This window comes from Cervus canadensis, chromosome 6 (genome assembly GCF_019320065.1).
Source record: "Cervus canadensis isolate Bull #8, Minnesota chromosome 6, ASM1932006v1, whole genome shotgun sequence".
Taxonomy (NCBI): Eukaryota; Metazoa; Chordata; class Mammalia; order Artiodactyla; family Cervidae; genus Cervus; species Cervus canadensis.
This window is the reverse complement of record NC_057391.1, coordinates 13,029,146-13,046,249: the sequence shown is the minus strand read 5'-3', so window position 1 is coordinate 13,046,249 and position 17,104 is coordinate 13,029,146. Positions and strand designations below refer to the sequence as shown.

Here is a 17,104-nt window from a genome sequence, read left to right as displayed (position 1 = left end):
GGGGATAATGATAATACCTACCTCGTGGGTGCCTGGTGAGCAGTAGCTGTTGAGGGAAGGTCCCTTCCCCTTCCAACATTCAGAAACTCATGTGGTCAACCTGCAGAGAGCTCCTCCGGCAGCAGACACCCCAGGAGCCCTTCACTGTAGGCATGGCTTCATTAATGCCACCCCCTGGACCTTTCTCCTCTCAATGCATTTTTCTAAACCATTCCATAGGTTTATATCATTTAGTTTTTCTTCATCTCTTAAATCCACTCCAGATGGACAGAAATTATTTTTAAACTGGCCCTGCAACTCAAGTGGTTACATAAACCCTCCAACAATGAGTCTCTGCTCAGCCAGGGGATGTACTCTTCTGCCTGGAAGGTCTCTGTTCCCACTCCAGGGTGGGGAGAAGCCCTGAGGGCCGGGAAATGGAGCCAGATTTCACAGGCGCGCCGTGGAGTGGGATGGAAAGCAGGTGATCAGCTACAGGCCTGCCACCTCGCCCCACAGCCATCCCCCGCCCCCACTCCCCTGCTCTGCCTGGCTCAGTGCTGTAGGACTTGGCATCTCGAAGACCCCTGGGTGCTGGCAGACCCGGGGGACCCCAGTATTACATCAGTCAAGAGCAGGAGGCAGAGGTGGAGTTGGGAAGACAAGATCCAAAGAACAAAAATGTTTGGGTAACTTTTAAAATACTATTTTTAGATATACAGAAGTATGAAGTGAGTAAACAAACCTCTGTGTATACCACTGCGGGTCTTTTTAAAACAAGTGAGGGGCTGTCTAGGAAGGGTACGGGCTGAGGGGCAGGGGCTTATGTCACCCACTGTGTCACACACTTGCTGTGTGCCCTCTGCCCCTCCCTGGGCGTCAGGTTATTCCCTGGAAAATGATCCCACTGGTGCAGGCCCGTGGCTTCCCAGCTTTTAACTGGAAAACTGTCTCTCTACATGAGATCCTCTGTGAAGGCCCACGATACAAGCAAGAGCAGAGGTGCTCTGGTTCGCGTAGGCCCTGACCCCTGCTGCCCTGCTCAGCTCTTGAGCTTGCTCTAGAGTCCCTCGGCCACCGTGGATGCACCAAACAATGTCTGAGAATACCCACCCTCTCTACACCATCTCTACAACCCTTCTAGGTGACTCTGGATCGCAAAGTTGTGAACATCCTCAGCGTGATAATTTTCTGAACAAATCGAGGGCCACATATCACGGCTTCACCTTCCCTAGACTAGGTGATCTTTCGCCACGGGCTGGGGCTCAGATGACAGTGTCAGCAGTGGCGCTGTCCCAGCCGCGGGCAATGAAAGTAAAAGAAAGTCAAAGTCGCTCAGTCATGTCCAACTCCTTGCAACCCCACAGACTATACAGTCCATGGAATTCTCCAGGCCAGAATTCTGGAGGGGATAGCCTTTCCCTTCTTTAGGTGATCTTCCCAACCCAGGGATCGAATCCATCCAGGTCTCCCACGTTGCAGGCGGATTCTTTACCAGCTGAGCCACTAGGGAGGCCCAAGAATCCTGGAGTGGGCAATACCTGTCGTCTCTTCACTTTTTCTAAGTTCCTAAGACAATTATATATGAAATGAACAAATGAAAGATCACTCCTCCAAGACAGACTATCTACCTGTCTGCGCTCCATATTAAGGGTATTTTTATTAAGAGAATGGCACGGCTGCTTTTCTCAAGAAATCAAAGGGTCTTCCTCGACTGCTTTCAAATTTTCAGAGATGGTCTGTCTGAGGAGGGAGGAACAGGCAACCCGGATTCTACCTGTCTTACCCTAAACACCCTCAACAAGGTGACAGAGAGCCTGAGGGGTGGGTGAGGGAGGCGGCACAGGGTGGCGGGCGGGTTCCCGCGGGGGCGGGGGCGGGCTGGGGTGTCAGGGTGGGTAACGTGGCCGCCCCTTACCGATATGCCTCCGTGTCAGCTCCACAGCTGCGTTCCGGTTGACGTTGGAGAGCAGCCCCAGGCAGAAGCGCTCCGAGTTGGAGGGGTCGGTGAAGCCGTCCACCGTCATGGATGGCTGCGAGGCGTGGAATGTCTCCCCGACGCGCTGGTTGAGCTCATAGTAGGAGATGGAGCACCAGAAGGCCGGCTCGCAGTAGGTGACGGGCTGCAGGTCTGCAGAGACAGGCCAGGCTGCTGGGTCAGGGAGTGTCCCCAGGCTCCGGGCTCCTGGACGGGGTCCCCGGGATACCCTGCAAGACTGTTTCCTCACCTCCCGGAGGGCATTATAACCTCCCCGCCCTTTTCCTGTGTAAAACTCACAGGATCTAGTGGGGCAAAACCCTCAGGTGTTGGGAGACGCGTTCCGCCGGCCTCAGCACTGTTCATTTAGTCTGAGCTCACAAAGGCCCTACCCCGCCTGGCCTTAGGTCAAAGCCGTCTTCAAGGAGGTGCTGGGCCAAATCTGAAAGGCCCTGGGACCAACAGATACCTGGGCAGACGCACCAGACAGGCCAGCAGTATCCACTGCAGTCTGGTCCCGCCACCTGCCTTTCTTTCAAGGTCCCCATAGTAACCCGTGCTGATCTCTGCCCCCCTAAAAGGGCCTGCAGCTTCTGGTTTTGCCTGATCATGGGCCAACTCCTAGCCCATCTCGCGGCAGCGTGCAGGCCTGTGAAATGGCCAGATGACGAGGCTGGTGCGACCCCGGTGTCCATCCGTGCTCCGCAGTTGCAACCACACAGGCATCGGGTGCTGTTTGCGGCGTGAGCTGGGTCCCTGCCATTGATTACAGAACTATCCTCCTCGTATCCAGATGCTATCCATTGGGGCGGCTGAGACACACACACTCACCCAAGAGAAACTCTGAATTTATCCCAGTTGCCAGTCTGTGTCTCAGTCAAGGGCACCTTAGAGCAAACTGCCATCCTGTGAGGGGGTGGCTCTCAGAAGAGGTAGGCACCCCGGAAATAGAGGCTTCCCCTCACGGGACCCCACATTGCCTTTCCCGTGACTCGTGCCACCTCTGGCCGTTTCAGGCTCCACACCTGCCCAGGTGCCCTCCTCCGGCCCATCTCTCCGTCGTCGCTCATCTCAGGGTCCATCCTCCTGGCCAGGGGCCAGGCCCTCATCACTCCTCATTTGCACCAGTGCCTGCCCTCTGACATGACCCCCTCCCGCCCCCTCCGCGCCCCAGTCACCCGTTCCGCTGTGCACTGCTCCCGGGACCACATCCGGCACTCTGCCTCCTCGCATCCCAGGTGCTGGACAATCAGGGGGCTTGCTGCTCTCACTGCTCCATCACGGTCACTCACTCTGGCTCTTATTAATACATGCACACATACACACAGACGGTCACTCAGGGTGCATCTCTGGGGAGCTGGTGAGACAGTCCAGGAGCGCTCACTGGACCAAGTCTCAGCCCTGGCCCGAGACCCCTGCTCACTGCCCGCCAGGCAACTGCCCAGAGCGAGAGCCCACGAGAACCTCTGCTCAGCTCCCCAGGCCACTACCAGTGTGTAAAGCCCAGGAGAGAAAAACCCAGAAGCAGTTCCAGGTGGGGCCAGGTCTCCCTGCCGGGCAACGTGGCCCTGACCTCCTTCCAGGGTCAACGTCCACGATCCCATCTGAGGGTGAAAAGAAGGTTAGCACATGCAGGAGGAGCTGCAGGCAGGTGACAAGCCTGCCCTTGCCACACCCAGGAAGAGAGTCAGCTGGAGGGTCAGGACACCTAGGTCAGGTTTCTCCACCTCAGCACTACTGAGGTTCGGGGCCGGGTAATTCTGTGTTTGGGGAGAGAGGGCTCTGTGGGCTCCAGGATGTGTGTGGCATCCTTGGCCAGCAGACCACATCCATCTCGCCCTCCCAGCTGTGACAGTCAGAAGGGCCTTCAGACACTGAGAGAGGTCTTCCAGGGGGCACAATAGCCCCCAGATGACAGTCACTTCCCTAAATGTTTGACCAGGTCATGGAGCCCAAGCTTCACGCCAGACACAGACCAGCTGTGTGCTGGTAAGCAAAGAAGTTTAGCTTGGAGTTTCAGTGTCTGCATCTCCCCCTGGCCACCCGAGTGGAGAATCTCCTTTCTCACCCGGAGCTGTTTTTGGATGGGCTGAGAGAATTCAAGTGGAGAGCAGGGCATGCATCAGACACTCAATAAATGGTGTCAACAGCAATTAGAATAATTTCAGTTATTCAAACTTGAGAACATCCTGTTCTTGGCCTGACCTCCAACCAAAGGGGGCAAAGTGTCCTTGCCCCTCCTTCTCCTGCCAGGGTGGAGCAAGGGAAGAGGAGGGAAGGTAGGCTGTCCAGGCTACTTAATGGCGAAGGGGGTGTGATGGGGGCAGGAGCGACCACAGCCCGCGGCCAGTACCCTGGAGGCTGGACTGAGCCTTGTCAGCCACATCCGGCTCTGGCATTGCTCGATGTTTGACATTCCAATGAGATAAGTTATATTCTAAACAATGTGCTCACTAAAATGTGAGCTATGTTGCTTTGGAAACCTTAAGAAAAACAACCACCACCACCTAAGAAATCCAAGTGCACTCCAAGCCTTCAAAGTGGCCCGGCAACATGTCAGACCCAAAACGTACTGGGGAAGCGCTGCGGGCCCCACTTCCCAGAGGCAGGCTCTGCTGACTTTGCTGTGCAACCTCAGGGACATGACGTCCCTCTCTGGCCTCAGTGGCCCAGTCTGAACAGTGACTGCAGTGTACTGGAAGCCACTGAAGCAGACTGTGAAGGTCATGGGTCACACTGAAGAGGCAGCCATGACTGATCTGGGCTGGCCTTGGCTTCCCTAGCCAAGTACAGAACCGAGTCCTTGTCCTCGAATGATAAAGCCAAGTCCAACACCCCCTGGGCTTAGCCCAGGCAGAAGGCAGTAAGCCAGGCTCCCAGGAACACTGACTCAGCCCACTTGTCAAAAGAAGGGAAGTCAGCAGGCCACCCGCTGGGTAACATGGGGCCAGAACACCATTCTGGTGATGTGTAGGCTTTGAGGTGTCTCAGAATCAGAGAGAGACTTGGGGTCCTCGCCCAGAGGCTCTCCCAAGCAGATCTGAGCCCTTATCTAAACATCCCTGCAACTCGCAGACGCTCACTAAACAGTGTTGTGGAAAACACAGGATGCAGCAGCCTGACACATAATTAGGCAGATGGTAGTTTGGGGAGTGGAGCTGTCAGGCCAAGGCCAAGTCTGAAGGCTGCCATTTCAGAGAGTGCTGTCTGGACGAGCTGACCCACGTTCAGAAGCAGCACCCCAGCCATGCACTTACTGTGGTCTGCAAACAGCTGCCAGTCAGCCTGGCCTTTCACCTCTCCCCTCCCATCATCCCTCAGGGCTTCCTGCAGGCACTTACGCCAGAGAAGCTGCATACCCGAGTACGCGCCCCACCTCCGGGGTTCTGCCTTGAATGGTGCTTTATTTTTAAACTGCATGTCTGCCCTCATTTCTTTGCCTACTAAAGGACTTATCCACACCATGGTTCAGAACAAGACCAAGTCAGGACCCTGGAAAAGAGAAGACTATAAACAGGCTAACCATTAAATTAGATGGCTACTAAAAGAGCACTCAGCTTGGCTCTGAGCTTCCTAGCAAACAAGGCAAAAAGGGAGCATGATATGCGACCTGGCTCTGGTTGGCAAAAAGAAAATTCTTACCAGTTCTGTAGGGAAAATAAAGCTTGTCCTGGGCACTAAATCTTAAAAGAACTCTTCAATGGGGCCACTTCTCCCCCACAACAGTCAATACAGTCATTCAACCCACCCTGGATTCAAGAGTGTCCCAATAAAGGCAAAAGCAATTTTACATAAGGCTGCTTCTGGGGGAAAGAACTCTGAACATATGTGGCTCACAGGCTCCTCTGGGAGGACAGGGTAGGGTGACCTGCCCCAAGGAAAGTGGTTTCGCTTCCCCAGGCCAAGGACTCCATACACCTGGTGTGGCAGCTGATGGCGCGTGCCCAAGGCCTTCCCTCCACACGCTCTGCTCCCAGGCAGACTGCTGAGTTTGTGCTAACCCCTCTTCCTGTGGCAGAGGCGTTGCAGACGCAGGAGCCTCCCGCTCCGGCCGCTCTCGGCCCCCAGCCCCCGCCGCTGCGGTGAGGGCCAGATTCCTCGAGGGGCAGGGGGCACTTAATTCTCCACTGGCCCCCTGCCAGCCTAACGCACTGGCTGGCTCTGGTTCTCAGCCCAAGTCCAAGCTGGCGTGGGCTTTCTGTTTTGTTTAAGGGAAAGAAAACAGAATAAAACCCAGAAGACAACACTTGGATTAAGGGATGCCTATTAAAAACACGTGCAAGAGATCCAAATCCGGGAAAGGAAAGGGGGGAGGCCCGAGCAGGGCAATTAGCTTTCCGCTATACGTCGAGAGCAGGGAGGGGGGTGAGGAGCGGGCGCGCCGATGCGGCGGAGCTGAAGGTCAGAGCACCAGCGCCCGCCTCCGTCTGGGCCCTGTGGAAGAAGACCCCACACCCTAGGCCCCATCTGCCTTCCACTGCCTGCGCTGCTCGTCCCCCTCATCTGCTGGGACACGACCCTCAAGGCCCAGCTCAGGTGGCTGTGAAAACATTCTCTCACCCCTGGTGTCTGAGCCGCCTGCCCACCTAAAGGTCAGGTCCCTGCTGGCCCAGGCCAGTCATCCCAGCAGCCGGGCACCAATTCCAACTGGTCTCGCGAAGGATTAGGCCACAAGCCCACTTTTACCCAGAAAGGACCCCTGCTCTGTCAACCGAGGACCAGTCTACCGAGACCAAGAACAACGGAGAAGTCTCAGCTGGACGGCCGCCCAGGAGTCTGACGGTCCAGCCAGCGGTTGACTTCCTGCCATGAGGACGTCTGCCTGTGGTGCCCCGAGCTTGTGGAAGACGAGAGCTCAATGAGGCCTCGGAAAAGACACCTGGGATTGGGTTTGGGCTGTAAGGGGGTCCCCCCCTGCCCTCTTCTTGAGGGGCCAGGGGTCTTTTTGCTACCTTGGCCACCAGCAGGAGAAGGCAGCTTCAGTCCAGGGCCCTCTGGGAAACCATCACCTCCTTCAACTCCAGCTCAATTCCTGCCCCTGGACACTCCCTGGTACCTCACTTCCCCGAGTCAAAGCCTCTCCAGAGATGTCTCACTCTAAAGCAAAGAACAGCTCACTCACAGGCAGGATCTGGCTCATTATCTCTCTCCACCTCCTGCTCTCCTCCCCCTGCGTTTGCTCCAATACTTGACCTAAATCCTTGGAAATTCCAGGTGATTCATCCAACACAATGTGTAATAACAGGAACCTCACCTGCTCACATCCCTTCCCTGCACAACAAAGCCCTGGGATCTCCCCAGAGCCTGCGGCTGGCCAGAGGCTGAGCTGGCTCTCAGTCACTCCTGGGGCTCCCCCATGAGGCACCCCCAAGTGGCTCAGAGGCTCAATTTTTTGCCTGGAGCAGGAAAGAAATGAAGTAGTAGCCAGATGTCCTATGCCTGCTTTCTTTCTGTATAATAACTTCTTTACAAGAAATAAGAGGTGTCCTGATATGCCCAGATGTCTCCGGGAGAACTCTCCATGTGCCCGTCAGCATCCTACGGTTTGGGACATTCGGCCGTGAAAGAGGAATGCAGAGGTGGTGGCTGTGTGCCGACCCCCCCCACCACCGCCTTTTATCTGTCCTGCAGCCCACTGCCGAGGACTGCAGCCCCCTCCCCACACCTGCTCTCCAAATGATGCCCCTGACCCCCGAGGAGCTCTCTCCTTACCCCTCACTTGGCATCTCCACAGAACCTGCCCACCCCCTGCCCTCAGCATCTCTCTCCCCTCTGACTGTTGGGCCCCATTCTCCGCCTGACCCCCAGGCCTCTTCCCGAGGCACGTCTCATGAGTCCATCCTTGGGTCTCCCTCTCCACGGCGTCCGTCCACCCCCAGGACTTCAGCCGAACCTTTGTCAGTGTTTCCCAAGTGAGGTCTATAGAATGGTCCATGGGATCCTAAGAGAGAAGTGTTCCAACAGTGGTCGGATCCCTGAGAGAAACGCTGGACCAGCCAGGCCTCCTTTCTGCAGGACTCTCAGAGGCTTTACGCTGTGAGTGCCCTGGGGGCCCCAGGAGTGAGCATGAGACAGGTTTTCCAAACTCATCTAAAGATAAAATCACGTGTCTGACCCACTACGGGCAAGGCTATCACACATGCCAATGGCTCCGAAGCTGCACCTCCAGCCGCGGCCTCTCTCCTGACCGTCCCACTGCTTCCTGGACTCAGGTGAGCACCTCCCTGTCACCCTCCTCGCCAAACCCCATCCCCCATCTCCTGGGGTCCGGCCTCAGTGACATGGAAGCCTCCCAGTCTTCCCAGTTAAAGCTGGTCAATAAATGCTGCTGATTCTGGCCCATGGTGCTCTCAGATGCCTTCTCCCGTTCCACTACCCTTTCTCTAAAGCGTTCATCTCAGCCTCCTTCAGTGCTACAGCTTCCTAAGTGGGTTTTTTTGGGAGGGGTGGGGCAGGGGTGGTAGCCCCAGCAATGTCTCCTAAAATTTAAATTCCACATAGTGGCCAGATTAATCATTATGAAGCCACCATCAGATAAGCGCCCCAAACTCAAAACCTGCCATCTTGCCTTATCCTGTTGGCAAGGTGGGGCTATGTAAGTGTGGCCTTCCGTGCTCTTTTCTCAGCCCTGCCAGCCCTCTCAGCCTCATCTCCACCGTGCCGCCCATAAGCCAACCCACCACACTGCCAGCCATCCCCAGAGCTCAGCCTGCCCGTTCACGCCAGTGCTTCCATCGGCAGTGCCCTGCCCTCCTTCTCTGCCTCCTCACAGCATCCTACCTGTCCTTCAAGGTCCAGTGCACACGGTTCACAACTCTGAGGTCTCCCCGCCCCACCCGGCACATACACTTCCCCTGTCCTATGTGCGCCTGCTCCTTTGGCCCTGGGCGCAGTACATCACTGGTGACAGACACCTCCAGCCACTCCACCAGACAGTGAATGTTTAAGGGTCTTCAGCTCTGGACCCCCAGCATCGGTACATAGTAGGAACTCAGCGAATGAATGAGTAAATACAGAGAAGATACTGACCACCCTGCATGATGTCCCCACTGGAATGCCACCATTCCCTCCTGTAAGCCCTCAGGGTATTTCCTCTGTACCTACCTCTTGTTTTATATAAAAAGCTATTTACAGTCCTGCTTATTTATCCCAACAAGGCCGACAACATTTGATATCAGGGTCTGGGGCTCCTCTTGGAATTCCCCTACCTGGGCTGGCATACAGAGATGGAGCAGGAAGTGCCGGCAAACGGCCGAATGAGGAAGAGACGGGCAAGCAGGCAGGGGTCCCCGCCAGGGTCGACATGGGACACCAGGACCCTCAATCTGACACTTGTTCCCTCCCTGAGCCGAGTTCTGCTGAGAAAGGGGAGAGCTGGTCCAAGTGGCCGAGCAAGGCAGGGTCCTGCTGCATGTGGGGACACAAGCTCTGGGCCCCCAAGGCCTGAGGTCTCCATTTCCTAGCTGTGTGAATGGGACAAGTACGTTAACCAGTCTGTTCCTTGGTTTCCTACTCCACAAAATGAAAAATTATAGCACTACCACCTGATTTAGTTGTCACAAAGATTCAGCTAACACGCATGAAGCGCTCTGAACAACACTCAGTAAACGGCGAGTTCTCAAGAAATGCCAGCCATTATCATCACCATCCTCTCATCTCCATCCAGCCCTGATGCCAAGGCGATGAGACAGTAGGGGTCCTACCAGTGGTTTTGAGTGGGTGAAGGCTGGGGTTCGAGGGCTCACCAAGCAGAAAGGAAGCTGGGCCTGTCAGCGCCAGAGTCTCACCATGAGTCCTTCATGACTCGTCAGCTGACTCGTGCCCCCATCCACATCTTCCCAGCAGAGTGGCTCCCCCCTCTCTGTCCGCCAGGCTTGGAGGCTGTTCCTTCATTTGGAAGAAATGGCCTTATAATTCCTGACCCTCAGACAAGAGGCTGAGGGACACGGCAGCAGGCTGGGAGGATCGTGCCAGTCGGGCTCTCTGCCTTGGGGCCAAGTTCAAGGACACGCTGTCATCCTGGTCTACGCAATCTTGAGGGGAATGCAGAGTGAGCACCCACCCAGGACAACTTTCAGTCCGAACCACCAAGTCAGGTAGTGGGGTTGCCAAGTCAAGCACCAGCTCTGATGTCTGTAGACTGAAAGGGCTGCCGTGGTGGGGTCAGAGGGGTCAACCTCCAAAGCAGAAAGCCCAGAGTGAAGTTCACAGTCATGGCCTTCAAGTTAACATGAGCTTCCAGCCTTCAGAGTTTATGTTTAAATAACTCCATCAGTCCTTTCACATTGGGAACATACATCGTGGTATTATTTTACAAAGACACTAAAACAGATCCCCCAAAGTCATATTTCACACTGCCCACTCGTCAGCCTGTATTAAAGGGTTTTCAAGCAGCTCCCACACATTCCAAATGATGACTCTTCATCTGATGCTATCAGTCAAGGACTGGGAATAACTGGGAACAAAAGCCAGGCCAATCCACTCTGATTCACCAAGTATGGATATTAACTCCTTTGTTCCCTGCAGTCAAGTCCCAGCAGTACAGGCCAGAACAAAATCAAACTCACATTCTTCTAAAGCTGCCAGACCAACTCAGGAAAAAAATTCCCCTAAATGAGAACTGAACAAATATTTCATTTGTTTTGAGCCCTCTGGCAGGCCCCACACTGAAGCCAAAAGACGCTCCTGGATTAGAAAAGCAAATCTCACAAAAATGACCCAAGAAATCAAACATCTGAGAGAAAGTTGTGGAAATGATGGCCCAGCTGCTCCAAGACATCATGAGATAATGCAAGATGATCAATGAGACATCTAAGCATGGAAATGTGTTTACAAAATAACAGAAGATAGAAGGAAAAACTGAATATGAAGTATTATCTCAAAGGCAAAGCACAAATATTATGTGCCTGATCCAAAAACATCAGAGGACCAAGATAAAACAAACACGTTTGTGTGAGGGTAGAGGGATTATGGGTAACTTTGCATTTAAAAAAAAAAAGAATTCCTTATATGGTACTCTTTTAAATAAAAATGACATCACTGTCAGATGAGGTGCTCAGATGAAATCCAAGTAAGTGTATCTGAAACAAGTCCCCGAAAGCTGGGGGCTGTAGTCTGCACCACTGCCCGTGGCTTTGCATCAAACCACACACGGATGCTCGCCGACCACAGACCCTCATGTTTCTACAGCACAAGATTCGGGGGATTTTCATTCACTCGTGTCTAACCGCCTCCCAGGGGAAATACAAGCCTGGCCCACGGCTGCTTTTCCTGCCACCGCTGTTCTCAGGTTTCCCATCCTGTGGGTGACCCCAGAAGCTATGTAAGCAGAAACCTGATGGGTTGTGCTGGGCGGATGCTGGGGGCCAGGGGTTGGGGGGGAGGAGCCTCACTTTCACAGGGCCTCCTCCCCACACCAGCCACCAGCCAGGGCTACAGCTAAAGGGGGTTCGAATTATACAGACAAGGAGCTACTTACCCAAGTTATTGTGTGCTGGGGACATCGGATTCGGGGAGAGGTTTGGAGAACCTGCAAGGTGAGACACTGCTGTGAGACTTCAGAAAAGACTGTGGGCCTGGGAGCCAGATGACAGAAGGTGTACATCACAGTGGTGTGGGAAGAAAACCCTGGGCTGGGCCTCCATGGCCCAGGAGAAGGCTGAACCTCATATATCCTTGCTGGTGCACTTGCTTCCCCGGGTCCCAGCTTCTTCATCTGTGCAACCAATAGATGAGCCGATGACCTCGGAGTCTCTTCCACAACTCGAGGGTTTGATGCGTCTAACCAAGCCTGCAGCAGGAGGCTGCTGCGGTCCCAGCCTGGGCACACAGACCCCACACTGACATGCCCTGTTAACTGGGGGAGACCCTCTCCCCAGGTGCTCCAGGCCCCCAGCAGCGAAAGTGAAGCTTGCAGCTGCCCAGACCCCTCTCTGCTCTCAGAGCTCAGGGTCTGCAAATACCAATGCAGGCATTCCCAGGTTTCAGGAAACTCACCAAGCTGCCTCAGACACCCCACAACTCAGCAACCAGACTGACATTTTATGCAAAACATGATGCTACACATGGGGAAAAGTCCTAACTACCCAATTCGTCCTATTCTATTATCTTTACTCATTACTCCCAGTGGGTAGATGGGTGGGGACCCACACAGCATCAGCCTTCAGAAAACCAAGCTATTGCTTTTCCAAAAAGCAACACTGGGCTGGTCCCTCCATCGTCCCTGCACCCACGGGGCTCCAGCTCCAGAGGGTTGTTTGTTTACTGACTGACAGCCCTTTGCGCCTGGCTCCACTCCCTGAAATCTCTAGTCCTCACCACTGGGCCTTCAGCTTAGGCTGCCTGGAGCTGTGAGCAGGGTCTGCTTCTGCTCCTCAACTCAGCTGTGACCTCCTTGAGGACCAAGGGGGAACCATGGGTTTCTGTCTCGCCTCTAGCACCCAATCTTCTGGGGGATGTGGAAAAGTCAGAAAAAGCAGAGTTTTCAAATCTTCCATGGTATCTGGACATAGCACCATGTAGCCATGGGACTTTGGCAAAGTGGTTCAAACACTTTGAGCCTTGATTTTTTTTCCCCGCAGGTATGAAATGGGAATGATACCATCTACTGTGTGATGTGTAGAAATGAAGTGAAATGGTGCACAAAACTATGCCTACACCAGGGCTTGTACACAGGAGGTGTTAGTAAGTGTTGGTCTCCTGTTTCAGGCTGGTCCGAATCATGGAGACCCAGGAAGTGGGACCTTCTCTCTGGTCTGAACAGACATGTGCACATATCTGGGGAGACACAGGGCTGGACAGGGAGAGCCTCAGGCCCCAGCAGAGATGCTGCTCCCATCTGCTGGCAGGGAAGTCAAACCATGAGCAACTGGACTGGTCTGAGTGAAGAGCAGAGAATAAACAGGAGACCCCACCCACCCACAAAGCCTGGGGTCCACAAAGCCCAGGGCCCGTATTCAATAAACATTCATGTCCACAACAGGGTCCTACAGGTACACTACGGGAGGAGATGAGGAAGGGAGGACAGAGATGGGACAGAGAAAGGAAGGGGGAGACATAAGAGTTGAGAGGGTGAAGAGGCGGCTGCTTGTCCCATATAAGACCTTCTTCTCCTTTGGTCTGTTTTCACAGGCAGACTGTGTTACTGTGCTTCGCAGATGCAACTTTTTTTTTTTTTAACAAACTGAAAGTTTGTGGCAACGCTGCATCCAGCCAACATACTGGGACCGTTTTTCCAACAGCATTCATTGACTTCATGTCTTTTGTCTCCTTCTGAAAATTCTCACAATATTTCTAATTTTTTCATTATTGTTATATTTTTGATGGTGATCTGTGATCTTTGACAGTTACTATTGCAAAAAAGATTTTGACTCGAAGGTTCAAGTGATGGTTAACATTGTTGAGCTATTAAGTATTTTTAATTAAGGTGTGTACACTACTTTTTTGGACATAATGCTATTGCACACTTAACAGACCAAGACAGCATAAACATAACTTCTACAGGTACTGGGGTACAAAAAATTTGCGTGACTTGCTTTACTGTGGTTATCTGGAAATGAAACCACAGTATCTCAAAGGTTTGCCTGTAATCCTTCCACAAACCTGAAGAGCAGCAAGGAGGGAAGGGGGAAGGAGAGGGAGAAGAAATATAGCATCTGCAGAGATGTTGCTCAGGGGGCTGACTTCCCCCGCCAGCGTTTAAAGCTGTGAGCTTACGGCAGGCACCCGGCATCAGATACAGGTCTCCAGTGCACTCTGGCTGGGTTCACACGTCATCCACTCATCAGTGGTGTGTGGAGGCATGTGACACGATGTCCAGGCTGTGTATCAAATGACCACATTTACAATAAACATGCACGTCCCCTGCATCCTTCTTTCAGGAATTGCACTCTCGTCTGGGCTACGTGCAGGGCAGGTGGCCCTGCCACATCGGACAGCTCTGCATACACAAGGCATGCCTGCTGTCATCGGAAGGGAACATCTGCTTGGCTCTCTCCTCCTCACCCAACCACACGCAACGCCATGCACGTGCGATGTGGCAGCTGGGGTTCAATTCAAGAAGCCGCTGGTCTGGGGCCAATTTGGTCCCAGAACAAATGAGGCAGGAACATCTGGAGATGTGGCTGGAGATGACTGGGCTGGGCCCCTCATGGCAAGAACACATAGATCGCATTTGGGCATCACACACAAATAGATGCTTCGGGGCCTTGCAAAGATCTCGCCTCTGTTCCAGCGCTCCTGAGCTGTTTCAGGTGATGAAGGCCACCCTCCATCACACTGCCAGCAGCGTTTCATCTGCTTTCAGCCTGCAGGGGCTCCGCATCAGCCTCTGGCTACACCTGAAGCTTTGAATGACTGGCCCTCCTGTCTCTGCAGGAGAATGCTCCAGCCACACGGAGCTCTCTGTCACCCCAGAACTCACCAGCTCTCCTCCCCACAGCCCCTCATGACTCTGCCTGGCACACTGCTCTGCCTGTCCTGGCAGCCTGGCCAAACCCTATTACCTCCAAGACCCAGTGCAGGAAAAACCTACACTGCAAGTTACTGCTCAGTCCCCTAGTCCTTCGTCCCCAGGCTGGGTGGCATGGCCCTGCTCCGTGCCACCAGCATCTCCCATCAGGACATAGAGGAGACGGCACGGGGACTGCGGGCTGGCTTGTTGGTCTCCTCCACACCATGAGCCACTCGGGCTCCTCCTCTAGTCCAGATCTGGGCCCATGGGGATTGCTCAGTAAATACTGGATGGAGGGACAGAGAGAAGGATGGAGAGAGAAAGGGGGGAGAGGGGAAGACAGAGAGAGAGATGGAGGAACAGAGGGAAGGATGGGGAAGGGCAGGCACTCAGGAGAAGGAGCACAGACTCCACAAGACTCTGACCTGCATCCATGCTGTGGTTCATCTGGTGGTCACTGGTCTCTCCATCTTCACTCAGGTAGCCTGGGGGCGGGGTTTCTGGGAATTGAAAGGAAGGTGGTGCATTACATGGCCTGTCTGGTTTGGTTCTTGAGGCGCCCTTTGCAAACACACAGATGCACGCCACTACGCCGGGGGCGGGAGCTGAGGAACTCTGGGCCTCGGAGGCCTGGCTCTCCCTGTCTTTGTGCACTAACCCTCGCTTGTTCCCACCTGAATCACTCTGAACTCGGTTCACACTGTCTGACTCCCAGTCTGAAGTGCCTATCCCTACAGCCTCTGTGGGGCTAAACTTCTCCCCATCCCTCAAGATCAGGTTTCAACCCACTCCCCCCACCTCCACCCGGCCATGGACTCACCCATCTCTGAGGACAACTGCCTCAGATCACCCTCTGGCTCTACCAGCCACCCCCGCACCATGATCTGCCAGCTCTTGAGGGGATGTCTCAGCTGGGATGCAGGCTGTATGAGAGCAAACCACCATGCATTTCTCTCACTGAGCCCCAGGCCCTGACTGACTTCTCTGCTTTGCTGAACTGAGTGGGCAACCCACCCTCTAGGGACCAGAGCCACCCAGGACGGATGAAAGGCCGGGTCTGTAAAGCAGGTCCTTCCTTAAGGCTCTGACCCACGCACACAGGCCTGCGGTCAACCTCAGCACGGCGTGCTCACTCGGGGCCAAAGGCTAGTCCAAACTAGACGGCTCCAAAAGGAGCACGGCCCATCTCTGCCCCGGCTACCCTAGTGCGGGGTCTGGCCAAGCACTTTTCTGCCAAGCAGTTCTCCTGGACGCCTGGAGTTCTGGTGATTCACACATTATTTGCATGTAAATGATGGGCTTCTAAAAACATTTACACTCTGACAGTAGAGCCCACTTCTCCCTTTACAGTAAAACCTCCCAGCCAGGTTGGAACCCTCCTGGGGCTTACTTACAGGCCCCGTTCTCCACACGCTGCCCGGCCCTTGGCCCCGGCTCAGCCCACTGCCCCTGCAGCCCCCCAGACCTTCGGGGATCCTGCCTGAACTCCAGCCCCGGGGCCGAGAGGGTGGTGAGAGAAACACAGCCTTGCTATTTCCGCTTCCAAAATAAATGACTGTGCCGAGGCCGGGCGGAAGGGTCACGCCGCCGCTCCTCCATGCCAAGAAAAGCATCATTAGTGAGCGGGGAGCCAAGGCCACGGGTCCTCTCCCCACAGGGACGCGGGTCTGAGTCAGGGGCCTCGGGCCAGCGGGTGTGCGGAGATGGGGTGATGGGGCCGTCCCGCGCCCTCCTCCGGGGCTGGCCTCACGGCTCGAGGGTGCCTACCTGGAATATTGCTCTGGGGCTCGATGCCGGCAGGGAAGTTAGTGTTTTCGGGGATGGAATGGCTGTAGTCGTCCAGCGGGGGGAACTCGGCCGGGATCTCTGTGTGGCGGGGCACCAACACAGGAGGTAGAACTGTGCAGAGGAGACAGAACCGAGGAGGTCAGCGTGGATGCCGGGCTGGACTGACGCCCCGGCACCCCCAAATGCACCAGAGGCCCTCCCTCAGGGAGGAGAGGCAGAGGGTGGGGGAATGGGGAAGGGGAGAGGAAGAGGCGGCGGCGAAGGATGCCCGGTAGACACCTGCGGACCCCACAGAGGGGCTGTACCTGGGGTCTCTACCCTCTGGTAGTGGTAGGGATTCACGCAGACCTCGTCCTTCTTCATGTTGAAGGCGAACTCACACAGCTCCATGGCCCGCAGCTCGTGGTGGCTGTGCAGGTCGGGCCATCGCCACAGGCGGCAGTAGATGACGTGGGGGAGCCCCTTCCGGTGGGACACCTGCAGCCGGCCATCCAGGGACCTGCCGGGATGGACAGGAGGAGCAGAAACAGACAGTGAGGGGGATCTGGGCTGCCTGCTCCCCAAGTCCAGCCCGCCGAGCTCCTGGGGGCCTGGCAGAGACTCAGAAAGCTCCCCCCGACAACCAGCACTTGTCCGGCTCGCAGGCAGAGGGCCTGCAGATCAGAGGAGCTCTGGGCGTACGGGAAGGGGTCCAGGAGAAGAACAGAGGCCCAGCCGGCAGGCCGAGGGCTCCTGGGCCGGCAGAGCAGACCCCGGAGCCACCAGGCTGCGGGATGACTACCCTCCCCAACCTTGAAGGGAACAGCGCTGATCTGTGCTCTGGAGAGGCCAGGCCAGGCGGAGGTGGGCAGAGGGGCCGGGGCTGAGCTAGAAGATGGGAGTTCTTCAGGAGCCGACATGAGGACCAC

The 17,104-nt window shown here is 55.1% G+C and overlaps 1 protein-coding gene across 1 annotated transcript in view; it reads right to left on the bottom strand.

Annotated features, from left to right (window-relative positions):
* Window positions 1-17,104, bottom strand: part of SMAD3 (SMAD family member 3) — a 128,541-nt gene that overhangs the window by 9,753 nt on the left and 101,684 nt on the right. Inside the window, exons 2-6 of the mRNA XM_043470879.1 lie at window positions 16,502-16,695; window positions 16,176-16,307; window positions 14,834-14,908; window positions 11,436-11,486; window positions 1,898-2,110 (exon numbers count right to left, since the gene is read on the bottom strand). Coding sequence (XP_043326814.1) covers window positions 1,898-2,110; window positions 11,436-11,486; window positions 14,834-14,908; window positions 16,176-16,307; window positions 16,502-16,695 — 665 coding nt within the window. The remainder of the gene's footprint in view (window positions 1-1,897; window positions 2,111-11,435; window positions 11,487-14,833; window positions 14,909-16,175; window positions 16,308-16,501; window positions 16,696-17,104) is intronic.